We start from the raw sequence: 24,910 nt of genomic DNA on the forward strand, positions 1-24,910 counted from the left end.
TTGCTATTAAAATTTAAAAAATTAATTTCCAGGAGCGCTAAGTAATATTTTTTCTGGAAAGGGGGCGGTAGGCCAAAAATGTTTGATTTGTGATTAAGAATGGATTGATTGAATGTAATTTTCCGAGTTTAAGGGTTTCCTTTCTTCCCCCTACATGTTCTTGGCAAAACAAATAAATGTAAGAATTCAAACAAAAATCTGTTTTGGCTTCAATTTCTGTATTTTTAAGTTGATTGAAAGGCAATACGGAGGAGCTCTGGAGCCAGGAAGACTTGGGAGCAGAGGAAATTTTACTAAATGAAAGCTGTGCGGACACAGAAAAGGACTAAGTCTCTCACCTCGAGGAACCAACGTTTATAGAGGGTCAGAATTTGAGAGACTTGGGTTTAACTGCAGTCTCAGACATATATTATTATTAGCACACAGAGTGAATACTAGAGCAAGTCACTTAACATTTCTTTGCCCCAGGCAACTGTATAAAACCTTTTTGTTTGTTTTGACTGGACCCCCGGTTCCAAAGGCTTAGGAAGCTCCCCCAAAGGAGGAGCCGTCTTCTAGGGCTTTATATTAACTTAACCTGTAGAAAAAGCCACTTTTCTTTGTAATTTAATAGTTTTATACAGCCTGAGGCACTGAAGGGTTAAGTGATTTGCCCAGAGTCATTCCGCCATTAGAGTTAGAGGCAAGACTTGAACTTGGATCTTGCATCCCAGTTCTGCTCTAGACTCCTTAAGCCAGGTAGCCTTTCCCGTAGGACTAGTTCATCAATCCCCATGCATGAAATCGGGTTTGGAACAAAAATCTAAATCTGTTTAGTGTATACACATCAGAGAATGGAAACGTATTAAACTAACAGATAACCAATCAATTAAAAAAAAAAAGCGTGAAGAAGTTTGTCTGAATTAACCATAGGCTGCCTGCCTAACGCTTCACTTGGTGGTGCTACGCAGACTTGGCCATAGCGTCACTTAGTCTTTGGGTGTGACTTTGGGTCCCTGGGTGTGTCTCCCTTCTAGGTAAGCCCCTTAGGGCTCGGCTCCAAATAATTTAACCGCTTAAGAAAAGTGAAAAGCTCCCCACCAGCCCGCCAGCCCGCTGGGAGAAGGAAGTGTGCACCCGGTTCTACGGGTGGGGGAGGGTGCAACAGGTTTTGGGGCTGCTGTTTGCATTGGAAGGTGTGTGGCGCTCCAAAGAGACTTTTCCGGTCTTCGGGAATTGCCCTAGCCACCTCCCTTCTGCTGTTTACTGCTCGCTCGCTCACTCCTTCCCTCCCTCCTAGGGTTGCCACCACACCCTCTATAACTCCGCGCCCCTCTGCCCCCAAACTCTGTATTTTTCTTCCCCATCTCCCCCGTTTTGGGACTCCTCAACCCCAGTCTTCTCCTAGGGCTTCGGTTGTTCCTGCGTTGGATCCCTAGGATCAGGCCCAGTTGTGACCCGCTCAGCACCCGTTTTCAGTTACCTCCCGTTCTGCTCCTGGCGTCCCCATCCTTCTCAATTTCTCCAGTCCTCAATCCTTACCACTAGCCTCCCCCAATCCCAGGTGGCTCAGGCCCCTCCCCTCCCCAGGCCCCACACTCTCTGGGGTTCGATCGGGTCCTCCCTCTAGGCTGTATCCACCCCTCCACCCCCCCGGCAGTCCCTTTCATTCATCCAGCCATTGTCTCCGGGTCGCAGCTGCCGCCCGGGCCCACTCCTCCCTCTCTACAATTCTGCCTCCTCCCCCACCGCTGCCACGTCTTGGTTTGAAGGAGCCAATGGAGAGGCGCCGCCAGGTGTCTCTCTTACCTGCACCACGTGGGGGAGGGTGGGCAGGTAGAGCCACATCCCCCAAACAGAAAAACCTTCAGCCATTGCGCGCGCGCCTCCCAGGGGTGCAGCCCTTCCCTTTGCTTTTTGCATAGACGCACGGGCAATTAAATACAAAAAGGGCCAAGCCTCCGAAGCTTTCCTTCCCCCACCCCCCCTCCCTCCTGCCCTTGGTGTGTAGCACGGCCAGGTGTAGGGTAGATTGGTTGCACTGCCTTTTGCACCAGTGGCGGCGAGGAGGGGGGTGGGTTTTCTTCCTTTTTCTCTTTGTAAAAGAGATTGGCATCGGTTTTTCTTTTCGCTACTCCCTCGCCGCCTCTTCACTTCCCAGCCCCCCTTTTCCCCCTCCCCACTTATCGTCATGACGGCGTCTCCTGATTACTTGGTGGTGCTTTTTGGGATCACTGCCGGGGCCACGGGAGCCAAGCTGGGTTCGGATGAGAAGGAGCTGATCCTGCTACTGTGGAAAGTGGTGGATCTGGCCAACAAGAAGGTATTTGTTTCTTGGCCCTTTTGTCCCACTTGTGGGAGCCGGGAAGAAGTTCGCTTTAAAGAAAGGGAGGAGAGGGGTGGAGAGGCCACAGATAAGGACGGGGTGGTGGAGGTGGGCTCTGCTACCTGAGTGCCGGGGTCTAGAGGCCTCTAGAGCCTTCAGTGAAGTCCTTTCAGTCCCTCGAATTCTGGACAAGGGAGAGGTAAGTTCAAATTTGGTGCTGAGGGTACAATACCCGGAGGACACAATATAAGAACCCAGCAAAGCCCTCTCCTCACGTCCCCGGGGCAACCTGCAGTTCCCAATGGGGTTTGAGAGTGTACTGCGCCCGCTGTCTCCCTATCCCACTAGAACTAGCAGATAGGCAGGACACCGCCAGACTTAACCGACTGCAGCCAGTGTATGAAATAAAGGCTTTGATTATCCGACCAGGTTCCCCAGAGACTTGAGGGGGGGAAGGCCTCAGGGATTGGAGTGAGGAAAGAAGGGTAAGGAAAGCAACCAGTGGAAATTAAAAAGGGGGCGGAGGGACGGGAGGGGGGCACTGACCCCTACTTTTCCTCCCTCCGGAGGTGGGACAGTTGCATGAAGTACTAGTTAAACCAGACCACTTGGAATTGACGGAGGACTGCAAAGAAGAAACCAAGATCGACGCCGAAAGCCTGTCCTCAGCCCCGCAGCTGGAGCAAGCCCTCAGACAGGTGACAGACCGCCCCTGCCCCACCAACCCCACCTTTACTTTCCCCAGGCCCTCCACTCCCTTCCTGCCAGAGCTCCTGGTGTCTGTCGGCGCCCTGACTCTGCTGCTAGGGCTGGGGAGGGGCGGTGCACTACGGCCGAGCCCTGGCTTGGGGAAGCTCCAGACCTCGTGGGAGGAAGCCTCTGTACTGGGATTGGAGCTAGTTGGGGAACAACTACCTGGAGCCCTTTTTGAAGATTCCCTCCTCCACTCCCACAAATATTTGAATAACTAATCGAATTCTCTCCTTGTCTCAAACTTGGGTCAAGATAGCAATTTTTATTGTCAAACTGGCTTCAAGCCCAAGGGAGGGAATAGCTTCATAATCACAGATTTCCTTGCCACCCCCAACCCTCAAAGCCGCACAGCGATTGTAACTCAATATAAGGCAGGACACGCAACTGGGTTGGATAGTGTCTAGAGGTCCTTTAGGCTGGCGCTATCCGCCGGTGAGGCAGTTCAGTCCTGGCTTCTCTGCGGTCCTTTGCCCAGCCTGCCTAACCCCCGCCTCTCGGGACACCTGAAGGCAATGCTCCCTCCTAGCTGCTACCTCTCTAGAGGTTTGTAGGTCCTCTGTGGCTGTACTTCCGTAGCTTGGGGGCTTCTCGTCGTGGGAGGAATCTCCTATTTTTTTCTTGTAAACTGCGGTCTGTCTGGATTGAGGGAAGTGCTTTATAGCTCACCTGTGGCCTTTTTGAAAGACACAAGGAAACTTTGTGGGCTGGCTCTTCTCTTTTCCAGCTTGGGATCTCTGAGACTAAACCACTTAGGCGAAAGTCTGAGATTTGAACAGACTGCCTTATTTGTTTGTGCGGCATTGACCCAGGAACAGAATACTAGACTCAAAAGGTGAAGGCACACACAGGATTAGTTAGACAACGCAGACCACTGCTTATAGATGCATCGTGTAGGGATGCAGTGTATTTCCGGTAAATGCTTGTATTTTCAGTCCCAGAAAATTCTGCTTTGCTTGACACCAGGTTATTTATTTTACGATGTCATTTGACACTCATTAGAGACAACATTCAAAGAAGTAAAACACAGGACAGGAGCAAATACTTTTTCTGGATTCTGAGTTTAACTATCTCAGAAGGGTGATTTCTTTGTAAGTGGATGCTTCAGACATCTACCAAAAGCTATACCGGGACAATAATTTCACTCGGACAGCCTACTGAAGAAATGAAAAATCTGACACACGGACCAATAATAACCAGTTCTTAAAATAAGAATTTATGAGCAAAAGGACACCTCTTCAGAGGTTTTCTCCTTCCGTGTCCTCTGACATTGATACCCTGGATTAGATCAAAAAATCTCTTGGGGTGGGGGGAAGGAGATAGATGTTCGAGGAAGTTTTATGAAAGCTTTTCTCCTTTATTGTTGCCCTGGGCAGCATCTGTGCATCACTTGCCAGAAGTTAACATGTGTTTCCTTGAGTATAGCTAAGTGGAACACTTTTCGCAGCTGAACAGCTTGTAAATCTGTTTATCAGTTGTATCCTCCTGTGTGTCTTCCTTTCAGTTCAATCAGTCTGTGAGCAACGAACTGAATATCGGGGTGGGGACTTCCTTCTGTCTCTGTACTGATGGCCAGCTTCATGTCAGGCAAATCTTGCACCCTGAAGCTTCCAAAAAGGTAAGAGGACTCTATGAAGAAAAGACTAGATTTTTGTGTATCAGAGGCTTGGGGGTTGTTTTATAAAATTTTCCTTTAACTCGAGAAATGAAGACATGACACTTTCATAGAGACTGTTTCCTTAAATTACTAAAGTGGGTTGAACTATTGAAATTTGAAGTGATTAAGTACACAGGTTTTTTTAAGCTAAAAAATCCCAGCATTCTTTTGGGATTTTTATTTAGATTAGGTTTTAGAAATGCTTAGCATTCTTTAGCCTTTTCAGAGTCTGATGTGGTATTTGTGATTATGTTGGAATATACTTTTTAGAAAGATGAAACCTATCAATCAATAAACATTTAATATCCACCTACCATTTGCCAGTCTTTGTGCAGCACAGGACAGGATGTTTCTAGTTTAAGAGCTTACTTAAAATTTTTTTTATATTAAAAAAACAACAACCTTGTGCGCCATTGGACTTCCTTTGTGCTAAAAAAGCTTGATTCTAATTTACTACCATCATTCTTTAGTTCTGCCTTTTCTGGGAAGGGGGGAAGACATTAAAAGATTCTTATATAATCTGGAGAAATTTGCAGAAGGGGAAAACTGTTAGACTAAGCTACACAGCACATTTGTATTTTTCATGAATTTGTTGTAGTATTTAAGTATTAAAGACCACATTGTTAGTTTCTCAAAACTCTAGGAGTAGCTGAATTGCCCAATTTTGCTTTTGCTTTTTTTTTCTAAAATGGAGAAATTTAAGGAGTGAAAAAATCTGAAAATTGGTGTTGATTCAGTGTTCTCTCTGGAGAAAGTTTAGAGACAACATGTACAGTACAGCTATATATTCAAAATAAATTGATGTTTAGGAATTAAATGGGATTGGACCAAATGATTTGATGATGATAGACATACAGGTGTTTGGGTTTTTTCATAGTGACCTGAATGCTTTTTATTTAACTGTATAAACTCTTTCAGTGACTTAGAATAATAACTTTTAATAGGCAATTAGTCAAAGCTGCTTTCCTTTTGTTTTATTATACATAGTATTGAAAAGGTACTTTTATGTACTGCTGATCTTCTTTTAAGAAGTGCTTTACAACAATGCCTTTACTCAGCTTAGTTACAAAAAAAGGTCTGAATAATAGCAAAAATAACATTCAATTCAGGCTTTTATTGAGTGTCTGCCTGCTAGGGGCAGGAACTATTAGGTCCTGGGAAAACATTTTTTTAAAGTTCTTAAGGAGTTAAAATGCTCAAAAACTATACCGTTTCCTATGTAATGTGTATAGAAATTCAACAATAAAGTCTCCTTAAAAGACTATTGAAGTTTGTATGTAGGGGGGAAAAATAGATAACTGAAAGAAGAAATAGAAGACCAACTATGCATACTGTGACCATTTTCTATTTGAGACTTGATATAGAAATAGATATAGAAAACTCCAAAAAATTGCAGGATAAACTTGCCTTAGGGTAAATGTTTGTGGCAAAAGCACATACTGTTTCAGGAATCCTAAGAAGTGACTTTTTACCTCTTAAACTATAAGCACTGACTACAAAGATTGAATGAGATTGGTTTCATAAGGAAGTGATGCAAACTAGCCTTGTTTCTGACTATACCTTATGTGACTAACAAATGCTTAAAACAATAGTAAAAAACAATTTTTAAGACTTCCTTAAGAGTTTTTGTACAAATGGGTACTCAAATTGTTTTGATAATGATGGAACCATATATTCGTGAAACCATATATTTGATATCTGTGCATGAATCTGATGAATGGTCTTTTTTTTTTTTTTTGGCCTTCTATTTAGTATCTAGTCAAATAAACATTATTAAGTGCCTCCAATGTGCTGGGCACTGTAGATACAAAGAAAGGTAAAAGACAGCTCTCCCCCCTCTAAGGGAGCTAACAATCTTAATGGACTTCCCAAAGAAGCTTCTCTGGGCCCAAGTGCTTTTTTTTTTTTTTTTTAGTTTTATTAATTTAACTTCTTATTTATTTTGCTATCACTTTCCAGTGCTTCTTTGCTGTTCCCCTTCCTCTTCAAATAGAATCCTTCCTAATATCAAAGAATTGCAGTTAAAGAAAACAATTCAACATAGCCACATCAGAAAAAGCATGCCTCATTCTCCACCAATAGTCTACTTCTGCCAAGAGGTGGGAGGCATGCCAGAACTGTTCTAAAAGATCAGTATAAAATCTATTTTGATCTCTAGTTAGACAAAAACAGAGTTGCTTATAGTATTAAACAATTGATAAAATTATTTTACTTATTTAGTTTTGGAATATACTGACTTTAAATGAGCAAATTTATGTTTATTAGGTAAGAGTACTATTAAAATGAATCTTAAACTCTGTACATAGCATCATAATTTTAGAACCAAAATGGACTTTTAGGGGCTATTTATTCGAACCCCTTCATTTTACAGTTGAGGAACTAAACCCCAGAGAGAGAAATGATTTGCCCAAGGTTCATGTGGCAGTAAACTTTAGAACTTTAGAGATCAGAACCGGGACCTCTGACTTCTAATCTTCTTTTCATTTAATTTGCTGCCTCCCATCTGGTGGGGAGACACCAGATAAGTGCTTAGAAACAAAGAAAATAAGGATAAATTCCCCTCTGTTAATTTGCAAAGCAAGTAAAACACATGAAGATAATCAGGACTTGATTATACTTACAACAGGCTCTCCTATGGAAATTAAGAATTTCTAATATTTTTATACTTTCCAGAATTTCACTACATTGTAAGCCCTTTGAAGGTAGGGACTACTAAGTTTTGTCTTTGTAGCCCTTGCATCTATCATAGCACCTCTAAGGCAATGATTGCTTTTAATAAATCAGTTTGTGCCTTACTAGAGTTTAACTATAAAATGATACAGTAATTTAAATTTGAGATACAAACAATACCTAATTTGAATACATCTTTGTGTGTTCTTTGGTAATGGCAAAATTGGAAGGATCAGCTTTGCCACTTATATATACTGATCAAGGCTTATAGTTAAAATGCAATATTGACATCAAGATAGTCAAATAAAATATATAGGAATATGGATGGAATGTATTTAAAGCTTTAGAATGAGATGACATGGTATATGTGGTAGCCTTTACCAAGTGTTAAATTGTTTTTTTCATTGATTTTGAGATTTCATGGAATGAAATCATACAAATTCAAATTATAGCAGGCCATTGTTTTTAAGTGATTTGGGGAACATTGGATAAGATACAATTTAGCTACGAGTAACTACCTTGTCCTTTCTCAGAATGTATTATTGCCTGAATGCTTCTACTCCTTTTTTGATCTCCGGAAAGAATTCAAGAAGTGTTGCCCGGGTTCACCTGATATTGACAAATTGGATGTTGCAGCAATGACAGACTGTATCCTTTTAATGATTGGGATTAAAACAACTCTGCTATCCAGTGAAAAGATGTGTGTTTATAAGACCCATGTGGAGGCATCAACTTAGAATCTTGGTGAATGTACTTTGAAAAACAGTGTTATAATTGACTTCTTTAAAGAAGATCATAGGTAAAGTAGACATGGCCCAGCATGATTCTACACTGAAATGGTAAAACTAATATTTGAAGTACAAGCATATCATGCTAAAATACTTTTCTGTTCTAATGAGTTTGAGCAGTGGTCTGCAAGGAAAACATAAATGGAGATGGATTTTGTTAGTAGGTTAACTAAATTTATAATTCACTTCTGTGAAAGTGACTTGTTTGGCTTAATGTTTTTTCATGGAGATTAATTGAAATAGAAATCATTACCTTTCCCCTCATTTTATACCCCAATCTCACCTATCAGATCTTAGCACCGATGGTAGAATCATGGATAGCCAGATGATAGTTCTGGCCAGTCTAGACCAATACTTCCATTTTACAAGTGAAGAAACCAAAGCCCAAGGAGGTTAAGCAGTTTGGACAGGGTCATAGTGGGTACTATCTGAGGTGGTTCCGTTATCTCAAAATTCAGTGCCTTTTCCAAGGGTATTTGGTCCTTTTGCAGGGATATATTGGTTCTTTGCTTGGCTTTTGGTTTCTTTGGAATGAATTAGGATCGTTATTCTTATTTTTCGTCTTTTTCTTCTCATGAGCACCTTTGACTCTATCCAAAGTCTTTTTTTTTTTTAATTGTTCCCAATAAACTCAGCTAAACTATACAACATATCTGTATGAAAACTTGGGCTATCTGTGTGATTATGTTTGATTTACCTGAAATAATAACATTGTATGTATTTTTTTTTTAAACCCTTGTACTTCTGTGTATTGTCTCATAGGTGGATGATTGATAAGGGTGGGCAATGGGGGTCAAGTGACTTGCCCAGGGTCACACAGCTGGGAAGTGGCTGAGGCCGGGTTTGAACCTAGGACCTCCTGTCTCTAGGCCTGACTCTCACTCCACTGAGCTACCCAGCTGCCCCTGTATGTATTTTTATATCATGTAATATGGAGAAGTTTGGTGTCCATAAAGCTTACTAGTGATCTTGAATGATAAATATTACTTTCTTTTCACAATACAAATAGTCAGTAATAGTATTCTGATACGTAAATTGGGAAATTGAATTATAGAACTGGTCAAGCTTTTCCCCCAAAGATACTGAAACAGTTGGATCTCAAATTCAAATTTCTAGATATCCTTAAAACTATTAAAAGACAAATTTGCCTTTAAACTTTGAATATTTTTACTGGGCTTCTTAGTGAATATCAGTATTTTAAACATTGTAATAACTAAAACATTTTATTTTTCGTAGTAGCCTTCTTAGTGCAGCTAGGTGGCTCAGTGAATAGGGCCAGGCCTGGAGATGGGAGGTGCTGGGTTCAAATCTAGCATCAAACCCTTCCTAGCTGTGTGACCCTGGGCAAATCACTTAAACCTAGTTGCCTAGCTAATCTTAGTACTCTTCTGCCTTGGAACTGATAGTTGGTATGGATTCTAATGGTAAGGATTTTTTTTAAAAAAGCCTTCCTGACCAACTTTCCCTTTACTAAGTTAGGGGTAATTTGTCTTGTTTAGGATTGATTGGTTGGAATTAAGGTGTTTTACAAAGTACTGTTACTTCAGCATGACTGGTTCTTGGAGGAGGATAAAAGACAGTTCCCCCAAGTTCTCTTAGAGAGGTGGTTTTACGACTCATCAGTATCTTAATATGAACTTTGGGGCACACTAGGTAGCACATTGGATAGAGCGCCAGACCTGGAGTTGGAGGGACCTGGCATCAAATCCAACCTCAGATATTTCTTTGCTGTGTGACCCTGGGCAAGTCACTTAAACCTGATTACTTAGTCTTTTTTAAAAAAATACTAACTTCGAAAGAGTTTGAATATTTAAAATTGCCAAGTCATTCATACTACCTTCAACTCTTTAAAAATGTATAGTCAAAAAAACTCTTGGAAAATCTATGCACAATGGAATGAAATAGGCAGCAGGTTATCTTAAGAGAGAAGGAATCATTATAGAACGATTAATAATTTCAGTAATGCTAATAGAAATAAGAAACATTTTATGTTCTAGATGAAAATGGAAATTGCAATTTACTATTTGAGATATAAGTGAGAATTTTTAAAAACTGTCAGTCACAACTAGACTAGTAGTTTTCGTAATTGTGCTAATCATTACATTTCTCTTCTGCAACTCAAGCAAGACTTGTTAAAAAGTTTAACATTGTTTTGGAGGTTTATTATTTTCATATATATAATCTGGTCTACTTAGTATGAATTGGGTGATTTTTTTTTATACTTTTTTTCCCTGACAGTCTTTATTTTTAAAAATAAACTTTTTTATCTTTACCTTTATATTTCCCAATATATTCCCTTCCCTTTCCACTCCTAGAGCAATCCCTTGCCACAAAGAATTTTTTTAAAAAAGAGGAAAAAAAACACTTTCATCAAAACTAACCAACATGCTGAAAAAGACTGACATTATATGCAGTATTCTATATCGATAGTCAAGATAACTATTTTAATTCATCCAGTAAGCACTTCTGATATGTTTATCCAAAATATTTTTGTTAATTGATATTCACAGGACTATTTAATCTCTTGTGCTCTAATGTAGTTTCACTCTAGACTGGTAATAGGACTTAAAATTTAAAAGCTATGCTTTTGAAGTTTCACAAATTTTGATGGATGAACAAGGCTCTATGCAAAAGGTCTTTTGGGTAGAGCTTGATTAAAGTTATGATATCAGATCCCCTACAGAGTCTTTTGGGTAGATTCCCAGAAATCCTGGCGATAACAATTCCGAACTGTGAAATGGCTACTGTAGCTAAAGAAATAAACATTTAGCCTGAACTTATTTAAATGCGTTCAAAGGCTTGTATAATGTCTGTATAGAAGTACCTCGTGTGAATTTAATATGGGCAGATAATAAGTCCAGTATAAAAGTAGGGCACCTTTTTTGGATAGTTATTTTATAAGAAAAACAACTTATCAGAGTGCAGTTTCTCTGGAGTGTTTTGATAGTTTTGATAGCATTTCTAGGATTTTTCAGAACTGTGGAAAGAAGTTTATTTTTTACTGGGCTTTTTGTTTTGGTTTTGCAGTTTTGTGGGAGTAGAAAACTTAGTTTTTGTTGAACAAGGGTATTGAGAGATTGTGTCATATCCATGGTCACACAGCTAGTAGTGCTGGTGTCAGAAGCAAGAGTTCACAGTCCCAAAACGGTCCTCTATCCTTTCTACCATCCTTCCTATTTTTGCCATCTTAGAAAAATACTCTGTGAAATATGAAGGGAGTTTTCAATCTTTTTAGGACTCTTTTCCTTGATTAAAATGCTGTTCAAGGTGTCCTTAGATTTGAATCTAAATAGCACAGTGAGTGTGTGTACACATGAACGTGTGTGTGCACATTGATTGCATATGTGCCAGATCTGTGATGATTTAATTTATTTTGTAATGCCTATTCAGAGAGTTCCTTTCACCGGTACATGAGCAACATTTCCTCATGGAGCCATCTGGAACTGCATTTCAAAATTTTTATGAGTATCCTTATCTATGCAAAAGAGCTTTATGATGCTTGAAATGGAGGTCCATTCTGTACTTTTAGGCCACAAAAAGGCTCTCTTTCTAAAGTGTTGGGATGACAGTGTGGAATCCAGAACTTGATGAACATGTTCAGGTCTTTAAGCTTAAATGTCCTGTTGGCAATTTTGCGGCACTGTTAGCCAAGTAGATAGGGAGTCATGTGCCTGAGGATTACCTGCTCAACCTGGTCAACCAGTGTGGGAGTGAAAGGAACATCTTTTAGCCAATTCTTGTCAAGCAGAGATTGATCGTTTTTATAGGATTAGGGGATTACAAAATCTCTTTCATCTGCAAATGGTCCATTTTCTGGACAGAGCTTCATTCTTTGTGATTTTTTTCTTGGTATCTTATGGCAAAAGAGTGGTATTCCCCTTTATACAAAATGAAGACATAGGGAAGCCTGGCAATGTGCTGCTAGATGCCAGCTAGCATTAATAGAAAGCAGTAAGGTTTTTTACAAAATTTATTTATTAACAATTGCACGTAATAACAAAGTTTCCACAGAAGTTTTCCCAAGTTATATAATTGAATTTATCTCCCTCCCTCCCCTGACCTGGTACTGGCAAGTGATTTGATCTGATTATATGTGTATTATCATAGCATTAAGATTTGCAAGGAGTTTTTCCTATGTTATCTAATTTGATTTCTTCAGATTATGGAATGCACTGCTTATTTTATCTTCCCAATTGATTTTTATGTCCTAGTATCATAAATTTAGACCTGGTGGATGTTCTTAGAGGGAAAATTAGCACTGCAACTGCCTTTTGGCTTAGTTTTATGTTTAGAAGCATTTTATGATTTTTTGTTTTTATTTACATCACATTCATTTTCATATACATATATATACATGTATGTATGTATATATATATATATTCCTCTACGCATATAACAATCTAACCCTTGGAATAAAGAATAAAAAAGAGGTGGAGGAAAAGTCAATTGCCAAACTAACCAGCATAACAACTTTCACAGGATATGCAATATTCCACACCCATAGTCCTATACTTTGGCAAAGAAAGTGGAAGAAGGCATAAACATCATCATCAATAACGTGGTGCTAAACTTGTTATAATTTTGCATTCAGCTGAAATGGCATTGTTAGAGATTTCAATAAATATTTTACAAACCAATTAGGACAGTGGTTCCCAAACTTTTTTGGCCTACCGCCCCCTTTCCAGAAAAAATATTACTTAGCCCTGTGGAAATTAATTTTAAAAAAATTTTAATAACAATTAATAGGAAAGATCACTGCTCTTCTGGATCGCTGCAGCACCCACCAGGGGGCGGTAGCACCCACTTTGGGAATCACTGAGCTAGGATATTGATAGTGAACCTATGGCATAGGTGCCAAAGATGGTATGCAGAACACTCTCTGGGCATGCATAGCACATTCCCACCCCTGTCCCATTCATTATTAGAAAGGCAGAGGGACTTGGGCAGGGCTGCTCCTGACAACATCTTTTTACATCTCTTGCCCTTCTGCTCAGAAGCCCACTGGGAGGGCATAGTAGGTAAGGTGGGCAACTCACAGGCAGCAGAGTACTTGGACTACTCCCCATCCCCTTTCTACTTGCTAAGGACATTCCTCACTTCACCCACCCAGCAGTCCAATGAGAACACTTCCATCCTTCCCTGTATGGGGTTGGGGAGCGGGGAATGGACTCACCTCTAAAAGTTACACCATCACTGACCTAAGAAATAAGAGAATGTTGTTCCTCTTATGGATGAGGAAAATGATTGGGAAAAATAATTCATTATTTTTTGAACAAATTAAGGACTTTGTCTCAAATAAAACTAGTGCTCTTATTGTATTTGGTGCTCTAAGTGTCTCCAGCAGTTCTCTGTTACCTAGGACATATACTTATGGGTTTCCTTATTCCCCCTAACCATTGCACAGATATTAGATCTCCTGGAGGAGAACTCTCTAGGATCTCTTCTGATATCGGACTTTTGAGTTTTCAAGTAATACATTATCATCAGGGTTAAAAAGGGAAACCTGGCAGGCAGAAACATTATGTAGGTTGATGGATGCCAGCTGCCTTTTCCTTAAGCAGGTGAATCATTGCAGCATGGTTTCTGGGATTTTTGATCCAGGAATTATTCTAGATCTTTTAGGAAACACTACATTTTGGAAAAATGAATGTTTAGAAGCATTTTATTGATTACTGAGCAAAAGTGCATTTTTGGTGTGGTTTTTTTTTTCTTTTAAAGAGTTCTATAAAATAGTTAGCATTTCTAGAAGCTAGTATAAAGTTGTTGGACATAAATGTTATAGTTCTTAATATGTTGATAGCTCCATTATTCAGGGCCTAATTATTTGTGGTTTAACCAGCATTTCAGCTGTTGGCAGTTCTTTTTGCTTTTGGATACTCTTAATTCAGAAATTAAAAATCTCATCAATTTAGATACCTAGCTTCATGAACAAATAAATTAAGTTAGCCTAAGAAGATATGAAGGAAAAAAACATTTGCATCAAATTCATTTGATAAAAGATCCAAGGCCCAAATTATATAGAAAATTAACATTAATATCTAAGACCAAGAGCCATTACTACAATGGTAAGTGTTCAAAGGATATAAATAAGATTCTCAAAAAAAGGATCATAAATTATTAACAGGCATATGGAAGATTACTTCAAATCAATAAGTATTTCTGTGCCTATAGCAGATCATGTGATCATATTGGGAATATAAAGATAAATAATGACTGAGTCTAACCCTCAAGGTACTAATAAAATGAATGATAATTAAACTAATTCAGGTTTTATTTCAAAACCAGGAAAGTTGTCAAAGAAAATAGATGGAAATAATCACTGTCAGAGAGACTGAGGAAATGCAGGTATTCTAGTACAATCTTGAAGGAATTGTGAATTGACCTAATAATTTTGGAAGGCAGTCTGAAATTAGGGTAAAACACTATCTAAAATGTTAAACAATTTATGATGCATAAATGTATGATTATGAAGAAATCAGTCATATGAAAATATTTATATGAACTGTTTCAAAGTCAGATGAAAATTTATACCTATATATTAATTACTCCAATATAAAATAGAAAAAGTGAAACTGAGTTTAGTGTGATTATAATGGTTCATTCTTGGGCATGGAAAAGTACCTAGTGATGGCACGGTGGGTTTTGGGTATGGAATATTGCATATGCTATCCAACTATCATTAGTTCATTATTTGGCTTTACTGAAGTGACTTTTTAAATGGTTTATTAAATAAATGACATAAAAAGAGTCAATATAATTAAAAATCAAACCGCTTTAGATAGGCGTTAGTACCTTTAATAAAAAGGATAGGTGAACTAATTATCTGACTAGATGAAAACTATTTGGCTTTGGGATATAGAGAGTTTTAATGTTGAATTAGAGTATCAGACATTTATTTTATTTTTTTTTAAGAAATTTTTTAGTGTTCTCCCTTCCTTCCTCCACTCTCATGATAAATCTCTCTCAACCCTTACCTTTGTAAGTTTTAAAATTAATATTCAGTGTCTCCAAAGTATGATATTTATAAGGATTTATTAAAACGCAGGGAAAGAGTCCCAACTTACTATTCACCACATTGTCTCTGGTCCCAAAAAACCCTATGACCTCGCCAAAAAACCCTATGACCTCGCCAAAAAACCCATTTTAATACAGCCAGTGAAAACCAATGACCAATAGGGAAAGGCTTAAGGAATTATGGGTATGGTGAAAGGGAGTTTGGGTAATGTAGTTTAAAGGAGTACAAGGTCTTTTCAACTTTATACCTTCCATCTTAGAATCAATACTGTGTATTGGTTCTTAGGCAGAAGAATGGTAAGGGCTAGGCAATGGGAGTTAAGTGACTTGTTCAGGATTGCTCAGCTACTAAGTGTCTGAGGTCAGATTTGAACCCAGGAGGACCTCCTGTCTCTGGGTCCGGCTCTCAATCCACTGAGCCACCTAGCTGCCCCCAGAACTTTCTCTTTTAATAAATGCCGTCAAACACAACAAATCAAAGTGTCTAAAAATGTATATCTTTTTCTACATTTAGAATTAATTACTTCTGTCAAGAGGCAGACTGAAGTCTCTGCTGGCCATGAGATAGATCAGATCTTCTACTGGTGTCTTCCACTGTTTTCCTTTCTATTATTATAATTATTATGTTTCTTCTGGTTTCTTCTTGCATTGCTCTATGTCACTTCATATACATGTACCCCTTTTCTCTGAATAATCATTTATAATGACGATTATTCTCATTTGCCTCCATTTGTTCACCCATTCTCCAGTGGATAAGCTCTTATTCTAGTCGATTAATGGAACTAACATGGATGCTGATCTGCACTGGGAAAGGGAATTTCCTCTCCTAGGAGTTGCCTATATTGATGAAATCTTAGATCCAATCCCTGTCTTCATCATTACTATATGGGTAGATATTGTCCTAATTTTTAAATTAACTAATAGTAAGTGTGCGAAAGAGAAATCCCTAGACTAATAAGGAATTCAGCCTGACAATGAAAATTTTTCCATAGAGTTTCCACTCTAATGTGGCTAAAGGATAGATCCTATGTGTGTATTTGATTTGGTTCTACGTAATTTCCATCATGCTATTTGTAAAAAGTTTGCAGTACCCTAGATACTGCCCCAAATAAAAATCAATACTCTTCATATAAAGAATTATAACTCCATAATAGAAACACCTCCATGTTGCTGTTGTTATTTGTCTTCATTTTTGACGTGGACCAACGACATCATGGATTGATGTTTTGACTTGTGAATGAATTGGATTTAAGTGAGACAGAGTTGCACAAAGTTGTCAGTCTCACTCTCTTTTCCAGAGTCATTGAAGTCCAGTGACAAGACAAAAGTCTATAATATGCTTATGATAATGAGATTAAATCTACTTTGCCCATTCTCAAATCTAATCACCAAAAATATAAACAACTCCACTTAACTCACAAGTTGGGAGGTCTGTGACCCATGTGTGCTAGAATCAAAATTTACTGACTGCCTCCTGGGCAGTCCTAAGAAAAGTATCTTGTGGTTGGACACGTAAACTAAGAGGAAGGCACAGGAAGTGACGAAAAAGAAGCCCCTTTAAAAAAGAGTTCAAGTTCAGCTGGGTTTTTGTTGGTGTCTTGGATCTGGAGGAGCTATCTTCTGGTTCTTGCTTGGATGTGGAGGAGTGTTAGATCTGGGACCAGGAGACCTTGGTGAGACTGCTCTTAAATCTCTCTCTTAGAACTATATGTGTTGAGTGAAGAAGGCTGACTTCTTTAATCTCTCAGGAGGTATTAGCCTCTGGGAGGCTCCCTTGATTGGGAGAAGCCCTTGTGGCTAAAACCCTTGTTAATTGACTTTTAGGCTCTGGCTGGGCCTCTGGAACCCTGCCAGAGTAAAGCCCAGACTTAAATACAGATCTCTTACTCTACTTTCTTTTCATCTCTCTACTTCCATTCTCTTCTATATTTTATAAATAAATTACTAAAATTATTTTAGGAATTGATATTTATTCAGTTCCTTGGCAACCACGCCTTTAAATATTAATATTGAAACAAAAACCCATTTTTCCCTCTTACACTTAAGAAGGAAGACCAGTAATTTTGTGGGGGTGGGAGAATAGTGGAAACTCTACTTTCCCTTGGAATTTATACATTTGATTCTCATGCATTTATTTGGAGTTGCATTTTAGCATACTGTGAACCCTTACCTATCATAGGAATTATGTTTCAGAGACCCCCACGATAGGTGAAGATCCTGGAAGTAGTGGCATTATATTTATTTTATTATTTATATCTATTTTAAGTCTTTATAAACCCTTCTGTAAAATTGGAATTTGGGAGATGCCATCTAAAAGTATATATATATATATATTTTTTTTATGGACACGTGAGAGACTTGTTACAATTAAAAATAATAAAGTCTGCTATAATAATATAAATTAGTATTTTAATTAAAGCCATGCTGATAGGGATAAAATCATTAGACCACACGCCTGTAAGTATTCAAACTCCTGCCTTAGCCATTTTACCTTTCGTACCTTCGAGTGATCAGATAGCTAAAGAGGGCGACTTCCTCCTCCCCCGGAGATTTAACCCCTCTCTTACATCATCATACTTCCTGTATGCCATGAGGAATCATGGGAAATGTAGTTTCAAATTCTCTCACGTGTCCATAGAAAATATATATATACTTTTAGATGGCATTTCCCAAATTCCAATTAACACTACTAACTAAAAGACTACAGCAAGTTATCACNTATATATATATATATATATATATATATATATATATATATATATATATATATATATATATATATATATATACACACACTTTTAGATGGCATTTCCCAAATTTCAATTAACATTTCCCACTCTCTTCTAATTTTCCATGCTTTTATTAACCTACAGTCACTGAACCATCAGCACCCACAATACAGAACATAGCGCTGTGGTTGGTCGCCTTTCATTCCATCAGTCAGTAGTGTGCCACGATAAGTGTAACTCCGTGATACAGAAATAGATTTTTTTTTTAAACCATGATGCAGTGAAACCGTGATAAGTGAGCTGTGATATAGTGTGGGATGACTGTACATGGTGATACCTGAGATTGGTAATAGAGCAGGACCCTTGAAGTCAGGAAACCAGGATTCTTAGGAGTTTTGGAAGATCCTTTTTAAAAGTTCTGCTGCTTAGCAGATGTGACTTTAGGCATAAAAAAGCCTTATCTCTGCATTTGTATTAAACTCCTAAAAGTCTTAATGATATGATAGAAAGGACATCATTTATACAAGCTTTGAATTTCCCAAAGAGCCTAACCCAGAGCTCTCTATACATAGGTGCTTACTAAATGATGACTATAGTGATGATTGATAGCTATTTACGCACATTTTAAAAAATTGTTTGTGTGTTTGATGCTTTGTTTCTATATCACAATCTTATATTTTAAAAAAATCCTTACCTTCTGTCTTAAGTATCATTTCCAAGGCAGAAGAGCAGTTAGGAGTAGGCAATTGAGATTAAGTGGTCTGCTCAGGGTCACATAGCCAGGAAGCATCTGAGGACAGGTTTGAGCACCAGGTCTTCCTGACTCCAGGCTTGGATTTCTGTCCATTCTGCTACCTAGCTCCTCTCATTTTTTCAATTTATCTTTCCCTGTTCAATTATCCAGCAAACAATCTTATAAGCTACCCCTTATAGGATTTTTAAAAAAAAGAAAAAAAAATAATTCCATTAAACTAATATATAATCTGCATGGAACAGTATCCCCTTTAGCAATGAAGAAAGGAAGGTGTATTCTTCCAATTTTTCTTTGGAGCCAGGTTTGCTTACCTATTAAAAAGCGATAGTAATGCCTCAACTACTCATTCCATAGGGTTGTTTGGAGTGTGTGAAAGGAGCCATTAGATGTGAAAGTACTTCAAGAAATTAAATGTCTTATGTTGCTAAAGTAAGGAAGAAGATAGTATCTGGGTTTATTTCCTTCCTTCCTTCTCTCCTTCCCTTTAATTCTCTCCCTCCTTTTCTCTCTCCTCACTGAGATAATAAGCAATATGATAGATTTTATATGTGAAATAATGTAAAACATTTTTCCATATTAATACTGTTGTGTAAGAAACCTCAAATAAAAAATGAAGAAAGAAAATGAAACACAGTATTGCTTTACTCTGAATTCAGACTCTTACCAGTTCTTTCTCTGAAAGCAGCTGGCATTTTTCAGGGAGTCCTATGGGATTGTCTTAGAAGATCATTGTATTGCCAAGAATCGGTTATTCATAGTTGTTCGTTGTACAATATTGTTACTATGTACAGTGTTCTGATTCTGCTTTCTTCACTGTATATCAGTTTGTGTCTTTCCAGATTTTTCTGAAATCTTTCTACCCATTTTTTTTTTAACCTTACCTGCTGTCTTAGAATCAATACTAAGTATCAGTTCCCAGGCAGAAGAGTGGTAAGGGGTATAGGCAATTGGGGATAAGTGACTTGCCCAGGGTCACACAGCTAGGAAGCCTCTAAGACCAGATTTGAACCCAAGAACTCCTGTCTTCACGTCTAATCCTCCACTGAGTCACCTTGCTGCCTGTGCTCATCATTTCTTATTCACAGTAGTATTCCATTACAATAATATATTGGTTTTCTTAAAAGTTAATTCCTCTTACTTGTATGTGTCTGGACTAAGTCATGTTTTTCTGTTTATTTGCTAGTCTGCCAAATTAATCTGCCTCTTTCCCATCAGTCTGGTCATACACTAGAATGTGATACATTCTAATGTCAGGGAAGGGATGTGAAGAGAAAGGAGAGATGTGCAATTATGCCATGTCATCTTCTCTACACTAACCTCCCATATTAACGAGATCTCATGCCATTCAAGGTGCATTAATTAATAAAATTATATTAACATGATGGATTAAAGAAGATTATTTGAGGGATCAGTTGAGGTTGCTTTAAAAAGTGTGGCTTCTTTTTTTTTAATGCATTTGGTCAAACATCAACAAACATGAACACTTTTGTTACTTTTGCATACTAAACCATAATTTATCCTGCCCTTTCCCAAAGAATACCTACTTTCTTTCTAGGTCTTTGCTACAACAACTACTATAAATATTTTTGTAATTATGGATGATTTCCCTCTTTCATCTTCTTGGAGTATATACTATACTTAATAGTGATATCACTGACTCAAAGGATATGGACAGTGGATTTATTCATTCACTTTTTTAACCCATACCTTCTTATCTTAGAAACAATATTAAGTAATAGTTTCAAGGCAGAAGAGCAGTGTAAGGGCCAGGCAACTGGTGTTCAGTGACTTGCCCAGGGTCACACAGTGAGGAAGTATCTGCAGACAGATTTGAACCTAGGACCTCCCATTTCCAGGTTGAACTCTATCCACTGAATTGTCTAGCTGCCTCTAATTTACTAAGTTCTAGGGTTCTAAAGTGTTTTTCAGAAAGGTGGGACTACTGCTTCACACTTCTTTTGACAGTACCTTTTCCCCATGGCTCTAGAAACTAATTTGGGGGAAAGGTCACGTTTCCCAATTTAATGGAAATGAGTTTGTGTGTTTAGAATTTGTCCTTGTTAGTGATTTGGAGTATTTTTTCATATTTGTTGGTAACTTTCCATTCTTTTTGTTGTTGTTGTTTTTGAGAACTGCCTGTTCATATCTTTTGATCATTCAAGGCATGGCTTCTAAAGCAACACTTCAAAAAGGATGGGAAAGGATTAGCTAGATGGCTCAGTAGATAGGCTTGGAGACAAGAAGTCCTGGGTTCAAATCTGTTCTCAGATATTTCCTAGCTGTGTGACCATGGGTGAATCACTGAATCCCAGTTGCCTAGCCCTTACCACTTTTCTGTCTCGGAACCGATATGTACTATTAATTCTAACATAGAAGGCAAAGGATGGGGTAGAGAATTGTACCAATGTCTATCTTCAAGTTTATTTCCTCTTTCACCACAGAAGATATATGTGTTTGTGTATATAATACTGAAACATCAAACAGTTGAGTTGGATGAGGTCATCAAACATTAGGAAAAATTATTTTGGTGTCTCTTAATGTGAGCAAAGTCAGAGAACCTGAACCTTCTGGCATCTGTTGTCTGTCATGTCTTAAAGTAGTAGTCAGCATAATCTGGTTTCGTCTTCAATAAGATGAGTTCTTTCAATAACTTCATTATGATATAGGGGAAAATACATTTTAAATGCATATTTTTAACTGGAGAGCTAAAAATAGCCATCAAAGAATTTTGGTAAAATTTTGTCCTTTAAAATTAGAACTATTTTGAGCCAAAAAATTTCAGCAAAAAAGAAAAAATCTTTCTAGGAGGGGACTTTGTTAGTTCCTTTTTCTTCTTTAATTTCATTTTTCAATAATTAGGAATTCATTTTCTCACTGCACCCCCACTGAAAAAGAAAAACAAAACCCTTTTAATATATAATCGAGCAAAATGTCCACGTTGACAATGTGTCAAAATATATGTCTGAGTGTATTCTCTATCAGGGTATTGTGGCTCATTCTTAGTCTTGTGGAGTCATGGTCGATCATTGCGTTTTTCAGAACTGTTTGTTGTTTCAAAGTTGCTTTTATGATCTTGTAAATTGTGGTCTATTTACTTGGTACCTGTTTATTTCTCTGAAACATTTGCTGTTGTTATTTCTTACAGGATAATAGTATTCCATTACCTTTGTTTATCATGCTTTGTGCAGCCATTCACCAATGGATGGACACTCCCTTGATTTTCAGTTCTTTGCCAGAACCAAAAGAACTATAAATATTTTGGAGAACTTCTTAGATTTTAGTTCTTTCTCAGTTCCCAAAGAGAAGGCTAGAGTTTCATAAGGCTTATATTTTATTTTCATGGAAACCACTTTGATGCTGCTACATTTCTAGTGGTTTGGAAGCAGTTTTTCTCAGTTTACTACTTCAATCACTTTAATGTCCTCTCTACTGTGATTTGCTATTCCAGTTTTGTGGCATTAAGAGCTAAATTAAAAGGACATCAAAGTGGCTCAATAGATAGAGCTCCAGGCCTGGAGTCAAGAGGACCTGGGTTCAAATTTGACCTCAGATATTTCCTAGATGTATAACCCTGGGCAAGTCACTTAAACCTGCTCTTCTGTCCCAGAATTGTTACTAAGATACAAAGTAAGGTTGTTGTTGTTGTTTTTTAATAGCTAACTGATCCCCTCTCCTTTTTATAATGTTCAAATGGAAAGAACCCTAAAGATGGAGGACCAAAATCTTGGCTTAAAATCCTTTCTGGATGTCCTTTTTGCCTGCCTCAAGGCAAATGAATATAAAATACAGTCCATTAGATTGTGAACTCCTTGAGAGCAGGAACTGTCTTTTGACTTTCCACATAGCATAGTGCCAGGCATATGAGAGGTGCTTAATAAATGTTTGCTGACTGACTTACTCAAGGGTTGGACTAAGTATTCTTAAGTTTCTGCCAACTTAAGAGATTTTTAAGATAAGTTTGAGAATAATAAAATCTGAGACAACCTGATCAAACTCATACTTGACCAGGAATCTGCCCCACAAGGTAATCGCCACCAGTCATCCAGGTTTCATTTGCTCTCTAGTGAGAAGGGAGCACCCTTCCTTTTGAAGCAGCTCATTCCATTCTTAGTTAGAGCTAATAGTTAAGAAGTCTTTTCCTTCCAGCAAGCCTAAACCTGCCTCCATGTAGTATAGACCTTGTTGTTCTTATTAAGTATAAGTATACCTTTCTCAGCAAAGCAGAAGAGCAGGAGAGAAAAATGTAAAGTTTGACAGATTTGACCATCTGTGCTTCTAGATGTATTTTTTTTTTAAATTTAAGTATTTTTCCATGGTTACATAATTCATGTTCTTTCCCTCCCCACTCCTAGAGCTGACAAGCAAGTTCACTGGGCTATACATGTATCATCATTCAATACCTATTTCCATATTATTCATTTTTGTAATAATCTTTTAAAAACCCAAACCCCACATCCAATACCTATGTAAACAATTGAAAAATCAAATGTTTTCCTTCTGTGTTTCTACTCCCACAGTTCTTTCTCATAAGTCCCCCTGGATTATCCTGGATCATTGCATTGCTATCAGTAGCAAAGTCAATTACATATGATCGTCCCATGATGTTTCTGTCTCTGTGTACAATGTTCTCCTGGTTCTACTCATTTCACTCCACATTCTAGATGTATTCTTTACTTGTACACTGACCGATTAGGCAAAGTAGAAATACTGACTGACAGGTGGAGTCCAAACTCATTTAAAAAAATAGATCACGTATAAAGCTTGCTTTTTAAAGTTTATTTTATTACTTATTTGCCCCTGCTTTTCTGTTAAAGAAAAAGGTATCTGGGAAAGTAAATGTTAGTTTGTTTAAACAACTCTTTTTCTTTCTTCATACTTAATTACTTTCCTAGTCTATTTTCAGTAACACGGGATAGTTATTCTGAATTAACATATTTGCCAATGTCTTTACCAAGGTATGTGATATTTCCAAAACAGGATAAAGCAAGATTAAAGAGTTGCCAACTGCTCATTTCTAGTGTAAGGTTAAGATACAACAAATATGTCTTCTGGTAATATGTTTTTTATATATACATACACATATATTTCCTTAAAGTTTATCTATTTATATACCTGTTTATGCATATATAAAATTGGGAAGTTGTTTTAGAAATGTCTTTTTATAAATGCATTTAGTATTTTGTTGCTTTTTTAACAGAGAAAATAGCTTTTGTTTGATAAAGTTAATGAATAAGACAAATCTAAATATTTATCTTTATGTTCCTAGGACTGTTTAAAACAGGGGTTGGCAACGTATGGCTCTTTCTGCAGGAGCCATAAAGTCAATTTTTTTTCAGGCGCTGTTACAGGAGCGCGCACTGTGAGCACTGTACAGCTCTCACGAAATTACATTTTAAAAAATGTGGCGTTTATGGCTCTCATGGCCAAAAAGGTTGCCGACCCCTGGTTTAAAATGTGTCCTTTATATTCACTTCATTTGCTTAACATACTCTTGATTAAACACTCTAACAACAACCTTGCACCTATCACCACCACCCCCAAAACACTTCCACCAAAACTGGAATGTTTATGACTGGAAAAGATTTCTCATCCTGCTTTTAAGATTTTTATATCAGTATGTAGTCACTAAAACTCTTTGGCTGCACCTTACACTATGGTGGTGACCCCAGACTCTTGAGTCCATGCCATTCATTGCATCGACCTACTTTGTATTACATGATCAGCCTGACTGAATTTGGAGAGTCTTCTCACCAGTGTGGCACAGGGTGATTAAACTTTTCAGCCACAGCAATTCTGGAAGACTATCTGCTAAGTGGCAAAAAGGCTACAATTTATGTTTGTGTGGCAACAAAATTACTGGTTCTTGAAGTACCACATTTGGAAAACAGCCTTTGTTTTTAGGGTCAAAAGAAATGCTCATTTTACTCTGTGTTTGTTTCCCTTCTTGAACATTTCCTTATCCTGATTCTCAATTATAAAGCTTGCCAATCCAGTTCTCTCTTGTTACTTGCCTTGAGGGCAAAATGAATAAGTTTTGCATGACTAGCCATAAATCAGGAGGCATGAGGCTCATCTTCATTGGTTTAAGATCAGGCAGCAATAAGAATAGATGCATAATTAGAAATTGATAAAGGAAGTAATTATTGATAGTTGTTTTTCTTATCCCCCTGCTTTTGTAGGTAGTTAGCTTTAATAAGTATTCCCTACTATTATTTTTATTGTAGAGAGGTAGGGAGGTGAGAT

At 37.9% G+C, this 24,910-nt stretch overlaps 1 protein-coding gene across 3 annotated transcripts in view; it reads left to right on the top strand.

Annotated features, from left to right (window-relative positions):
• The first annotated feature begins 2,170 nt into the window (after positions 1-2,170).
• The window catches only part of ESRP1 (epithelial splicing regulatory protein 1), an 85,233-nt gene continuing 62,493 nt past the window's right edge, over positions 2,171-24,910 (top strand). For all 3 annotated transcript variants that reach the window (XM_044658199.1, XM_044658201.1, XM_044658200.1), the window contains exons 1-4: positions 2,171-2,302; positions 2,875-3,003; positions 4,560-4,673; positions 7,916-8,030. In XM_044658199.1, the coding sequence (XP_044514134.1) occupies positions 2,171-2,302; positions 2,875-3,003; positions 4,560-4,673; positions 7,916-8,030 (490 nt within the window). The remainder of the gene's footprint in view (positions 2,303-2,874; positions 3,004-4,559; positions 4,674-7,915; positions 8,031-24,910) is intronic.

This window comes from Gracilinanus agilis, chromosome 1, assembly GCF_016433145.1.
Source record: "Gracilinanus agilis isolate LMUSP501 chromosome 1, AgileGrace, whole genome shotgun sequence".
In the NCBI taxonomy this organism is placed as follows: domain Eukaryota; kingdom Metazoa; phylum Chordata; class Mammalia; order Didelphimorphia; family Didelphidae; genus Gracilinanus; species Gracilinanus agilis.